The sequence below is a fragment of the Ambystoma mexicanum genome, chromosome 6p (assembly GCF_040938575.1).
Source record: "Ambystoma mexicanum isolate Mex_15411 chromosome 6p, UKY_AmexF1_1, whole genome shotgun sequence".
In the NCBI taxonomy this organism is placed as follows: Eukaryota; Metazoa; Chordata; class Amphibia; order Caudata; family Ambystomatidae; genus Ambystoma; species Ambystoma mexicanum.
The window spans coordinates 1,193,289,276-1,193,303,494 of NC_090935.1; the positions used below are offsets into that span (position 1 = coordinate 1,193,289,276).

A 14,219-nucleotide genomic window follows, 5' to 3' on the forward strand; every position below is an offset into this window, starting at 1 on the left:
GTTTTGTATCCCTTTATCACAATGAGAATACATGGTGCCACATTCTCCCCACACTCCTGTTTTCCTCCCTGTTATCTGAATAATATTTATAATAAAAACAACCCTTGCAATTTGGCCTTTTACGTTCTCCAGCCACACACAAATACTATACAGCCCCACTCACTCGTGTCCCCCGTTGTTGTTGCTCGCTATAGCTTGGGTTCAATCCTTCCTTGCCAACCGTACGATGAGAGTGTTCTCCCCATCGGCCTCAGCAGACCCAATCCATATCCCCTGTGGTGTTTCACAAGGTTCATGTGCCTCACCAACAATGTATAACATCTTTACTAAGCCTCTCTTCGACAAACTTGACCATCTGGGCGTTACATATACCAACTATGCTGACGACACTCAGATCCTCATTCCCCTATCGGGCAATTTTGTCGAAGATAACGCTCTGGTAAACAGGATATACCTCATCATTCAGGCATGGATGGCCTCACATGGACTCTGTCTGAATGATGACAAAACCGAGATTCTTATCCTGGGTTCTGACTCCAACCTGAAGTCCCAACTATCCCGCTTTTACCATCAATGGCAGTGTAATTAACGTAGTCACTCAGGTAAAAACCCTAGGTTTCTACCTAGACTCCACACTTTCACTAAAAAAACAAGTTAGCTCCATGGCCTCATCTACAGCCTACACTTGTAAATTAATTAGATCCTGTAGACCCTTTCTATCCAAATCTAGCTGCATTACACTTGCTAATGCATTAATAATGTCTAAACTAGACTATTGCAACGCTTTATATGCCGGTGCTAACAAAAGTATCATCAATAAAATTCAAATATTACAAAATAATACGTTGAGAGCAGCCCTGGATATACCCAGTCGTGAACATATCTCTAACCATAGAAGAGACCAGCACTGGTTAAAAGTTGGATAGGATACTTCTCAAAATGGCTTCCCTCTCCTTTAAATGTCTTAATAACGCTGCTCCCCCTTATCTCTCTGCCAGACTGACCAGAAAAATCCCTACTTACCAAACCAGAGCCTCCAACCACTTATGCCTAGAAATTCCTAGATTCAGACTGTCCAAAGCAGGTGGATCTAGCTTCCCTGTCAAAGCTGCACTTTACTGGAATGCGTTGCCTCTTCACATGAGAATGAAACACCCATACTATAACTTTAGGTAAAATCTGCTGACCTTGTTGCGAACCAATGATAACTAACACCAATTGAACCGTTGATCTCTGCATTACCTGTGCCTGTACATATGCATATATAGCTGCTCCCATTTGCCTAGCAATGTGATCTCTGCATTACCTGTGCCTGTACATATGCATATATAGCTGCTCCCATTTGCCTAGCAATGTATCGATAATGTATTGTACATACCCAACCAAATTGTAAATATGTTATATGTTTCTTTGATGTATGCACCTATCTGTATTCTGTAACTAAGCTTAAGGTATCCTTGTAACGGCTGCGCCCAGCTACCCTTGGGTTTGGTGCGCATTACCAAACAAACAAACAAGCAAGCGAGCAAGAGGTGTACTTACATCAATGTGTTCACCCGAGCTCCTCCGTCACAGAGCTCCAAATAGCAGACAGGAATTTCCTGTACACCAATGCGAATCGCGTGCTTGGGACTGGTCACTGCAGGTGGGCCTGGCCCCGCCAGTGATGCGGCCTGGAAGCCTCAGTCTTCGTGGGTGTCACTGGGATCACGTTGGGGTCACCAAGAATGTAGAGAAAACCCTCAATGCTCACACCAGAAAAAATACAACCCGCTACGGAAAAAGGCCCAGCACACCTCTTGCAAGAGGAACAAGGTTTTCTTTCCACAAAAAAAGAAATGCGTCCGAAAAGCACTCTGCTGCCACGGAACGTTCTGGAAAATGTGCATGAGCAACACTTTATAAAGGCAAACAATGTCATCATTGATGCAAATTGCAAAATGTACAAATCCAACTGGCTGGTTGGCGCGACCCTATACTTAAGCTACCTGCTCCATACGGGATGCCAGGTCATTGGTTTCAGCCTCTTATGTCCATCTTTGTCCATGTGGATTCCTCCTTGCACGTCATCAGGCATTAAGCTACAATTAATTGACTAATTAATCTCAAACCTAATGTGCACCTGGTACGGCAGACACAGGCTTAGAGCATACTTCGAGGTCATTGCATCTACCAGACTGCAGCTTTATACCAGACACGTCAGCACCCATCCAAAGCTCCCCACCCTAGTTTTAGAGTTGTTGTTTTTTACCCTCCCGGCACCTGGCACCACAAACCCTGTGACCTATAGTGAAGGCAAATAAATCCTTACCTTCTGATATTTTCTGATCGATTTGAGGACTAACAGGTTTATAGTTGGTGGCCTGGGACTGACCGGCACCTGGAAATGCTAATTGTCACAGAAAGGGGGCATCTGGGAGCTACTTCTTAAGAGTGTGGATGGGAAAGGTCGGAGGCTTGTGTCCTCCTTGTGGGATCCTTTCTTGCAAAAAGCTCTCATCCCCCTCGTGGCCTTGCAGGGCGCATTCCTTCTGGGATACGAACACTGGCAGCATGAGACAATGTAGGGCCTATGCATCTCTGTAGCTCTGGCCTTCCTCACCAATGACCAAACTACAACATATTCCCGCATGCATAGTCTTATTTCCATGTGTGTGTGGCTGCGACCTGCAGCCCTGACTGCAACGTGAAGCTAGACCTCAATTTCAATATAGCTGTTGTTGTGTAAAATGGCGTCTCATTCCTGAGGTACTCTGAAAGTAAAGCATTCACTAACCTCCCTGCCCTGGAGCGCTGGCTGACACCACACTCCCCCCCCCCGCACATCCAGGCCTTTGCCTCATCCGAAAGTGCTTGCGTGTCTGGGACAATTGTCTCTCCTACACACCACAGTCCCCGGCACCCCAGGGTCAACCCATTCCCATTCCCTAGCCTGTGGCATTGTATAATATTTTGTTTTCTCTGTCTTAACGTTCAAAAGAACCTACACCTCTTAGTAGACAATGTTAATCACAGAGACATGAATTCTATTCTTTACCATTCCTTGGGTAAGTCCCTTTTGATGTTTAGTTGCATATAGAGACAGCATGTAGTTTGTGGCATCCGATTAGAACAAGCTAAATGTCACACTGTATGGCACTGCCATCATACTACCCACATGCAACCAACATCCACTTGGCTCCAGAAATGGTAAATCAAGATTTATATTTTGCCTAAGTTCACACCCTCATTTTCAAACACAGACAAAAGAATAACAATGCAAACAAATACAATGATTTATGTAGAAGATACCAAAATCATTATATTGTCAAATGTTCAAGAAATATCAGGACTAAATGCTTATTGAATTTTGTTGCCTCTTCGTCCATGGAGTCATTCTTCAAAAATTACAAAATCAAAACCAATCACAGACTATCAATGTGCACTATAGGTATAATAATTACTATTTTGTTCATGGTTTTTATCTCTTTTATTGTTCTCTTTTACAGGCTATTTTTTAATTATACCTAATAAATCAGATTGAGGAATCGCAGAGAAATAGGTGTTGGTGATGTGAAAAGCAAAATAAATAATTGCACAGGAGTTCATGTAAATTCATATCACAAAATGTACTACATGAATAGAAAAATAACTGAAAGAATAAAAAATACAATTGATGTATGGGATTGCTCCAATTCATACTTGTAATGAAAATCTATCGTGATCAGAAATAAAATTCTCAACAACTAATCAGTCAAAAAAGATGTGTTTGTTGTTTATTCATTGCCCAGGCACATAAGACCTTGGCAACAATTCTTCTGTTTATGTTAGGTTGATTTATACCACGCACCGCTACCATTTGCATGGTTTCTAAGCGCTCATGTGACTCTGTAAGAAATTGTTGAGGCAGGCTAGAGAGGGAAGAGGAATAGGATAGAGGTTATGCTCTTCTGTTGGTCCTTGCAGAACCAGGAAAAAGTGGCGTCTGTTCGTGTCAGCTTTCTGAGTGTGCTTGGATTGTGTGCACTGGGGTTATTGTGTCCAGAGGGGCAACGTCCAGTGTCTGGGTTGTTTGTTTTTTGCACAGGTTTTGCACTAGTGGCTTGTGTGTAGTAAGGCTTGCCCATATGGGCGTGTGTGGTATGTGTATTTGTATTTTATTTATTTATAAAGCACACCTCGCCCAAGGGCATCTGGGCACATTTCTTGAGGTTATAGAGACACGGTATACAAGCATAACAAAAGATGTACAAGATAAATTACAAAATAAGGGCACGTGGGCCAGCATGAGGTTCAAAATAACAGGTAAAATGACCAAGATCAGTAAGGATAGTTACAATAATTGAGGCAAGAAGAGATTTTGCGAATCCTGTGCTAGGAGCCACAATTTGACTTTACCCTTGAACGAGTGGATGGCATTCGGAAGAGGAGCGAGGAATAGAAATAGTTAGTATGAAATAAACAACCTTCTCTTTACAAAGTCACTAAACCACTAACACTGTTCAGAAGGACCACATATTGCCCTCTATCTTGAATGGGCTTTCCTCACTAGCGATATTGTCTGTCTAAACGGAAAACCGGACGTACATATTAACATCAATCATGCTATATCAGAACACACACACAAAAGAAAAAAGTTCAATCTCTTAGAGAAAATATTGATTGGTGCGAATTTGGACATTGAAAACTGAAACAATACACTGGTTCATTTAATTCTGACAAAATGTATAGAACAAAAACAATATGTCAAGTGTTTGTAACAAAAGAAGTTGGGACAGATCCCAATCTGTCACTCTTCTTGAGGTGGTCTAATCTATTTCCAATAATAGTGTCCAATGGCATTATTTCATCATTTAAACGCTGCAAAATGAAAGGGAAAAAAAGAACAAAAAATACATATCAACATTAATATAGTTTATACTTGTATATACAGCTCCAAAATCAAGATACCAAGTGGCAGATATGGCTTTACACGTATCCATGAACTTGCCCCACTTATGTTTCTTCTTCTCTGTTGTCTGTCTTTGTTGCTTCTCGGACACTTCACTCCTCTTTATTTCACTTGACTATCCCACACCCTCCTTGTGCACAATCTATTCTAACTCATTCTCTTTTGTTTTTTTAGCCTTAAACTTTGGAATGCTTTTGTTCTTTCTGTACGATATTTCCACACACTTTCCAGTATTCATTCTTCTATTGAAAATGTTTTCACTTAGTTCTGAATAAAATTGGCTTTTATGATCGATCACTTTGTAAATACTCTCACTTTTTTCCAACAATTTTTGTAATTTTGTGCAGTGCTTTGGAAAAGCACCTTATACATTTCAATAAATAAGAACAAATATATATCTCATCTCCTCCACAAGCATATATATTTCAGAGTCCTTATTCAGACCACACAATCACCCTCAGTGTTACTAAACATTTGGCTTCACGTTTTCTCAGCCCTAGCACTCTCCCTCCACCCCCTCCACACCTGTAATGTGAATGGTGAATACCAGCAAGCTCCAAGGCATGCAATTTCTATGTGCCTGGTGAAACATGTGTGTGATGAGTGGGAGTTGTCAACATGTCTAATAGTTCTGCATTACATTAGTCTGATTCCAAGTCTCCTAAAAGTAATAATAATATAAATCCTCTGACATGGAAAATCAGTAATGTACACAACATATTTCATAGCACTACTAATGATTTTAATCATGTGAAAACTCTAGAAACCACAGCAGTGAAATTCGTGTAATGCATTCATGTTATGTTTATACACCGCACCACACATACACCATTGTTGCTCCTTTTAAATCTAGTCTCCTCTCTGCTGCTTGCCTAATCTATGGGTCTCAAGTATGCAAATCACTCTTATTCACCAACAACTAGATTTGTGTTTTTGGTTTTACATAAATCAAACCTAGCAAGGAATAAACATAGTGCTGTACATGCTGTGGGTAACATATGAGCTAAGGAGGGGGCCCCGAGGGAGCCACGTGCTGTTAAAAGCCAGGTGATGCTGGGAAAAAGGGCCCGAGTGGGGTGAATCCCCTGGCTACCTCTACCTTGCCCTGCGCAGGAGGCACAGACTTGTAACATTGCTACATTAGAAGCTTCTACCTCTATGGGAATTGAGGCCACTAAGCCGGTAGATTCAGCACACTCGGCTGCTCCCCTCGAACAGTATGACAGGTATAGAAGCGGGACCGGAACCAAGAGAAATATGATCAGTTAACCAGTGACCTGAACAGGTCTCCAAACACATATATACAAGTCATGCTATGTGAAGGGAGTCACCCCTAGGGCAGGTTTGAGGAACTCATGGTGGCAACAGAAAAGACAGACACAGTTCAAGGGTGTTTATTAAACAGTATGCAGGTTGGAAAAACACCTAATCTAAACCTAAATCTAAGATGGGAGCAAGCGTCGACCATCAAATGAAAGTAAAGCAGTCCTAGTAGCTTTGAGTCAAATAAAAAGGGCCTATACCGAGAAACCTATTGTTAAACCTAAATACAAAAAGGGTGTGGAATAGTGTTCGGGAGAAAGAAAGAAGTGTTCACAAATAATAAGTCAGGATGGGCTTTAGCCAGGGGCTTCCTTCCACATGTTTTGAGCAGGGGGCAAGGGGGGGATCCTGGAGCCCAGCACACACTCGAGCTTTCCCAGCACAAATTCACAGTTCTGTTTTCGCTTATCCGGAGCCTCGATGGCCACGTCTCTTTCTCCTAGAAAGTCTCTTGCATTCGAGGGATGAAAAATAACAAAGAAATATAAACTCGGTTCCAAATGTTCGTTGTGTCCCCCTCTTCTGGGCGCAGACCCTTCTCGAATCTCAGCCTCCCTCTACAGTGCTCCCTATGGCTCTCGATTAGGGTGATAATGGCTCACCCTTGGGTCCCCCCTCTTCCGGGCGCTGACCCAAAAACAGAATCGATAACAGGGCCATCGGTGGTCGAGTCTCCTACTTCCGAGGGCCTGATAGTTGCACATAAAACTAACAAACACAAAGTTCTGTTCTACATATTTCTCGGGTGATGGCTTCAACTCTCGGTCCCCCTCTTCCGGGCACAGACCCCTCTTTACTTTCAGCCTCTCTCCACCAAGTTCACTATGGCTTTTCCAGCATTCACCAATTTCCTTCTTCTGGGTTCACTATGGCTCGCTTTTCACTTTCGAGGGATTCACTCCCCTTGGTTTCTCTTTCAAACAGTTCATAGTGGGCATCCCTCTACCGGGTTCACGTTTGTCAACACACTGTTTCTTGGGACTTTAGAGTTTGCCCCTTCTTCATCAGCATCCCTCTTCCGGTTTCACTCTTGCCAACTTCCTTTTCACTTTGCTTTCAAGGATTGCGGGATTCACTTCCCTTTCTTTCCCTACTGTTCTTAGATCAAAGGCTTTCGACTGTACAGGGATTTTGCTTGACCTCCTCTATGACCACTCTGACTTAACTTGGTGGCTCTCCTACAGCCTTCTGGTATCTGTAGTTTCATTCAGACGGGGATCGAAAAGAGTCTCTCGAGTTAGCACCCACATGAGGCCGGTTCCCTCTGCAGCTGGTCTCCCCTTAACACTTTTACAGTTCTTTGAACTTGTTTCAACTTGCCACTTTGCGACTTTCATTCACCACAGCTCGGCTCTCCCCTCGACTCACCGGCTGTGATGAACCGCTTGGCTTTCCTCGTAACTGGAGTCAAGGTCAGTATCACAGTAGCAGGAGTTTCCCTCGCTCCCTCTTCTCAGCGTCGGCACGCTCTGTATACGGTGGACATCTGCTGCCGCACACTTGTGCTATTGTCCTCGGTCTTATGATTCCCTGTGTGGAGGTTTCGCGGGTCTGCGTCAAAAAGGGCAAGGTAGTGTCTCTCCTTGTCAGCCTCTCGATATTCGCCGCCTTTCTCCTCCTCTTGAACTGCCGGGCCTGGATAGCAGTCTCGTTGCGCGGCCTACCTTGCTCGTACTGTGCTCTCTTGCTCCAATTTTTATTCCTGTGGGGAAAGGAAAGGGCCGTCAGGTGTGTGTGATTCTTGTTAATTGCCAGACTCTGCCTGACCCTTGTGTCGGGACATGTCAGGTAAACAGTTTTAGTGTTGAACCTTTGTGTTTTATGTTGGGAGAAAGAAGGTGGTAGAGTTTCCAGATACCCTACAAGGTCAGAAGGGAAAGAAGTGTTGCATGGAATAATAACTGTAGTATTGGGGTTTGTGGTGATCTCGGAAGGGTAGGTTTTGTAGGGTTTGTGACTTGAGCAAGAGGGTTTGTGGGAATTGTAGCTGGTTACATTCGATTGGGAGTTAAAAAAAAATGATAATCAGAGGGAGGTGACTGGTAGGGCTTGTGAAGCAAACAGGAATAACTGGGATTGTGAGATGAACGGAGGGAATTGTGGGAACCGCAGTGTTTTGTCAGGGTAAACTGGGTGTTCAGGACAGAATAACCAGAGGGATGTGAAAAAGAATGTCCCGGGTTGTTTGGGTGGGATGCAGGAAAACAGGGATCCTGGGATAGATAATCCTTGGGTGCAAGTGGATTTGAGATCTTAGAGGATTGGTTATAAACAGAGGGGTCGGTGGATTTGGGTAGGAGAGTTTTAATGGGAGGCAGGGGGGCATATGTGGCACACCCCATAAAGGTCTCAGGGATCTCACCCTCTTCTTCTTCCTCCTCCTCAGTAACATACTGTGTCTCGCCTTTGGGCATTCCTCGGAGCATAACCCTGGGCTCCCCTATTCAGGTGATCTTTCCCTGCTCTGCCTTCAGGGTTGGGAAAAGAGAGGGCCAGCCCTTTCTTGGCCACCTGAATAAGGGATTCTCAAGGTCTACTGGGGAGAATACCCTCAGGTTTCTCACAAAGGCCAGGGGGTTGCAAGTCGAGAGAAGACTGCCCAAGGGGATGCAATAATCAACCCTATGTCCTACATCTGAACTGCAAGCCCTCCGCAGAGGAGTGGGCCATTATCCAATCTCCATTCCAATTGCATAAGGAAACACATCTGTACAGAGAGTGGTGAAGAGTGTGGTCAGCAGTGGAGCAGTGGACAAGAGAATGCTTGCAATATTGCCTCAGCTGCTGTTTTTTTCCTAGGGAGGAGCCTTTAGTGACCAGCAGCAAAACCACTCTCCCCGTGAAGTGTTGGTGCAGAGTGTTGTAAGGAGGATGGCCAGCAGTCAGCGGTGGGACCGGAGGGAGCAGGAGCTGGTCCATGTGAGTTTGCAACTAGAGTTTGTTGTAAATGCAGCTGGAATTGTTGGAATCTTTGTAAGAAAAGAAAATCATGCAAGTGGTTGCATTGTAAAAGCCACATTCAATCATCTCTGTTATAAACACGCAATGACACAGGAGCATCGGTGAGTCATTAAGCTGTGATTATTTTTATTTTTTACATGTGAAGTGTACAATGAGACTAATGAGACTCTGTTGTAACTAAGGTGTGATTACACTTAAAAGTAGTTTCAAATTAGAAGCTTTTTGGAAAACATTCTTATTGGTTCTTTATGAAACTATCAGATCTCATTTGAAAAATGGCTAATATTAATAATTTGAGAAGTGAACTCCTACGGGACGATTTAAAGCTCTCGAATACGACGATCCGGTTTTGTTTGGGAGGTTGGAAAATCATCATATAAAGAGGCAGACAAAGACCCAGGCTCAAGCTTTCTGCAAACAGGCACAATTAATTGGCAGAAATCAAGGTGTGTCAAGAACAACAGTGAATGAAAGCTTGAGTGATGTTGTCAGCACCCCTAAAGTAGATCAGGATTTGAGAGCAGTCTTTGAAAATAGTTTGGAATACACATTGACAGCAACAACAATAAAAAGGAAAATAACAGATTTTCTTTACAAAAAGAAGATTTAGTTTGGGGCAATGCAGACTACTGTGATTCAAATGAAGAGGCAAATTCATCAAGTGCAGCCCCCTTCGGGACTTGTGGTTCGTCAGCTTCTCCCAATAATTAAATATTGGGCGTTAGCACACAAGTTCCAACAGCAAGTCCTTCTGTACAATCTTTTGCAATGAACCTTACTCTTGCTCCAGTTGTACAATCGCCGGCAAACAAGCGTTTAATGCAGCAAACGCCAGACAACAGGTTCATACGTTTGTCAAAAGTTCCAAGGCACGGTTTTCAAAGATACGACCGACTCTACACTTTCAGCACTGAATTCCGTATCAAACTCATTGGTCAAAGTGTTTGAAATATTGAAAGGTGAAGTCCAGATACAGGGCCTCATCACGAGTTCGGCTGTATTCCCCGCTGTATTACGGCTGACTGTAATAGCCCTAACACCGACCAGTCCGGTGGCATTACCACCGGATCACGAGTTGGGCCTTAACGGTAAATCCCCATTCCTGAATGGGTCCATTGGATCCAATGGGGTATTTTCAGTGCTAATACTGCGGGCTAATACAGCGGCTGTAATACAGCTGAAAACAGGGATTTTCACCTCCAGAAAAAAGCTGAAGATAAAACAGCCGATTTAGCGCCCAACTCGTGATAGGGCCAGCCCTTAAATGCGGCGGTAATACCGTTACCACCACATTTAAGGGCTACAGCCAAACTCGTGATGAGGCCCATACTCTGGAATTTTGTTGAAATTAACGAAAGAAGTTGGTGGATGTTATTCCTCTTTAGTAGGTCTGAAAACAACGATGAATTCTACAGTGACAGACTCTTAAAGGAATTAAAAATGGAAGTAGGAAATCAGGCCCCTGGGATCAGTGACTTGTATGGGAAACCTTTAAGCATTTATCAACAGATTGAGACCCTAAATAGAATTGTATTAGTTCTGACTGATAATGTACAGCAGAATCCCACCAGTCGTGCAAAAGGAAGTCAGCCAGGGACTGGATGGCACTCCGCTTTTGGAATCTGTTTTGGAGGTATTTATAAGACTGGCGCAGATCTCGATTGACTCATGTTGAAACAGTGACAGGAATGTGGAATTCATTCAGACCCCTCACATCACGGATTGGAAATTCAAGCACCAAAACAGAATAAAAGTAATGGGAAGAAAAAGAAAAAAAATAAGATTCAAGTACAGCAACCTGAACCGAAATCAAGGAATCAAAAAAGCATGGATGATAAAGCAGTAAAAACTAAATCAATATACCATGTAAAGTGGGCTGCAGAGAAGTTCGAAAAAGCACAATAATACTAAAGGATACAGAACAGCAAACTATTAGCACTGTGGGGAAGTCCTTGCAAAGTGAGCAGAGTACAGCCCATGATAATCAGTCCGTAAGACCTAAATCTACCACACAAGTAAAGATTCCATCAGTAGTAAAATCCAGTATTGGCGTGCAAACTGGTCCAGACCCCAATGAAGTGGGAGCCAATATTCTATCGGGGGAAAAAGGCGCCTCTGGCTTCCTCATTTACTTTGAGCTCATCAACCTCAATTGACCAGCATGAGAGAACTTGGTTAATGAAGGAGGCGAAGGAAGAAGGAATGGCACATAAACCGCAGCCCCAAAGGGAAGTGGACTCCAGGAAGTATTAAGAAGGCGCAGTAAAGCCTTGGGAAGGGTCAAATTCTTCGATTAGTCAACCCTTTGCTATCCCGAGAGTGTGGTTAAGACAAAAAAAGGAAAGGCATATAAGGTGTTCAATTGAAGTACCATTTTGTTAATCTTACAGGAAATCCTGGATTTGTATGTTTTCTCCGCTCATGACATTAACTTAATTCTTTTCTCTCATGATAGTTGTACAAATATAGTAGAAATGGGTTTAAAGCCTGGTTGAGTGCTAATGCTGCCCTAGCGGCAAATGCCGAGTTCAGAAAACTGGGTTACAAGGTCTCCTCTGAGATTCCTAATACCAATGCTCAAGATGGTAATTGGGTGAAAGATGAGGGTGAAGATGGTAGTTCAAGAAGTCATGAGGGGGAAGCAATACAGGGAGATTGTCTAATAGTAAAATGGCTATTTTGAATTCAGGTGATTGTAACTCTCTGAGCGAGACCAAGACAAAGGTTTGGTCGCCATTACCAGATATCCTCTCGCAAATTTTCCAGAAGTTGGGGGTTACTGGGGATATCTCTAGTGAAGAGTGAGTTCAGATTGTCTAGTTGGAATATGCAGAGCTTCAGCTCTCTCAAGAGTTGATCTATGAGAGAGGCAATATTTGGTATGTACAATTTAATTTTGTTTCAAGAGACTTGGCTGATGGGTTGCTTTAAGGTAGATGGATTTTCCATACTTGAGCAATTGGCCAGCCATAATAAGGGAGGGCGTCCAGTGGGTGGCCTTCTGATAGCGAATCAGAATTCTATTGTTTAAGAACTTGAACTTAATATAACGGATGATCAAGGTATTTTAGCGGCATTTTAGCGGCCAAAGTAGTTCTGGGGGAAGTATGCCTTCCATGACGATAGTCGTGATTAATATTTATTAGAATCCCACGTCTTCGAACTTATGCAGTGCTTATTTGTATTATTTGTATTGTTGTTGAAAGTAATGTCTACATATGGCTCAGTGGGCATAGTGTTGGCAGAGGACTTAAATTCTCAATGCATTACTACGTGTAGCTTAGGGGTAAAAAATAGAGAGCCTTCTCTAAATGGTAAGAAATGGCTTACCTTCTTCTTAGAATGGAATTTGGTGATGACAAATGGGAATACTGAGGGGGATGTTCCCCCAGCTATAACTTGGAAGAGGTTCATGACCCCCCATAAGGTGGCAAGGTTTAAGAATGCTGGAACACAAACATGTCCCAAGTGCGGGGAGGAGAAAGCGGGACTGGTACACATGTTCTGGGCGTGCCCAGAAATACAGAGGTTCTGGAGGGAGATGGCACTTCGATTGACCGAGAAGGAAATTAGGTTGGATGTGGAGTCTTTGTGGGCATGTATGGTGAGGCTGGGGTTCCCCAGGCCGCGTAAACTGAAACATGTTAGCAAACCCAAGGGCTTGGCTTATATACTGGCAAAGCGCAGAATTACCATGAGTTGGAAAGCAAGTAGTGGACCCAGGGTGGAAGTCTGGTGGCACGACCTCCTGAAATGGGCTGATGCAGAAACATTGGCGTCCGGGGGGGGGCAGTTCATAGAGGGGGAGAGGAAGAAGCTGAGACACTGACAGCGTGGAGACACTTAGTAGCTACATTGTTAGGGCCGGCTCAGACTGGCCTGGAAGAAGACGACTCCTCAGAGAAAGTAGAAGAAGGGGTGGCCCCAGAACGAAGGGGAGAAGGTGATGATGTGGGGTAGGCTCGAGTTAGGGTAGGGGAGTAACGGGTAGACAGACACATAATGAGACTATATATGATGGCAGCAATGTATAACTGTTGTTTACTGTATGGTTTTGTTTGATGTTTATTGGAATTAATACAAATTATTTTTAAAAAAAAGAAAAAACTTAGAATAGGATTTCTTCGGGTTCAACCATTGATTACCTATTTCTCTCAGCCGTGCTACAGAGGTGGAACGGGCAAGGACTACAGCCTTTCTCAGGCACACCTAGAATCAATTTAAGCAGGTCAGGGAATCAGAGAGGACCCTCTGCCAGCACCTTACTGCCTCCTGACTGGGGCACAACGAGGATATCAGAAGCCATATCACACAGGGTCCAAGCAAAAGGACTACGCGGCCCAAACTTGACTGAGTCACGCTAGACCATGCAAACTAAATGGAAGCAGGAGTCACACCACAGAAAAGGTTGTCAGGAATCCGGCAAACAATTCCCAGTCCTGATGAAGGCTGTTGACAGCAATAGCTTGTTCAACTGCTATAGGCCGAAACACAGATGCGTCGACTGTTTATGATTGCTTGTGTCCGCTACAGGCACCGGATACAAATGATCCACTGTTTAGTTCTACACCAATGTTAAACCCTACATAATTTGCAAGGGGATGTATATTGTCAGTCACCCAACGGCAATATCATTTGTCTATTTATATGTAAAGTGATGTATTTATTTGATGTATAGGGAATGTATTGGGTTCAATCACCTGTGCGACATTTTCGCCTACTTTTAATGCACAATAAGATTTTTATGTTCTAAATCACTGTACAATAGTGTGTGTTTTTGTACAACCAGGATGGTCCCTGATCTATTGTTTATATAAAGTGTGACTTACCTGGAGAGATCAGGGAAGTGCCAGGAGACCCTCTTTTTCTACCTATTTCTCTCCCAGGACATGTTTTCTAGGTGCAATAGTTTTCTGGTACAGGATTTAGGAAGCAGCGATCATAATATGTTTACTATGGGTTTCTTGCTGCCAACTCCAGTTATGGAAAAAGGTCATTTTTGCAA

At 43.4% G+C, this 14,219-nt stretch overlaps 1 protein-coding gene across 7 annotated transcripts in view; it reads right to left on the reverse strand.

Annotated features, from left to right (window-relative positions):
* Nucleotides 1-14,219, reverse strand: part of NMRK1 (nicotinamide riboside kinase 1) — a 665,849-nt gene that overhangs the window by 227,153 nt on the left and 424,477 nt on the right. For 3 of the 7 annotated variants that reach the window (XM_069625838.1, XM_069625836.1, XM_069625833.1), the window contains one exon: nucleotides 3,262-4,839. The exons of the other annotated variants lie outside the window; for them this stretch is intronic. In XM_069625838.1, the coding sequence (XP_069481939.1) occupies nucleotides 4,829-4,839 (11 nt within the window). In that variant the 3' untranslated portion in view covers nucleotides 3,262-4,828. Of the gene's footprint in view, nucleotides 1-3,261; nucleotides 4,840-14,219 lie in introns of those variants that run through there. 7 annotated transcript variants of the gene reach the window in all.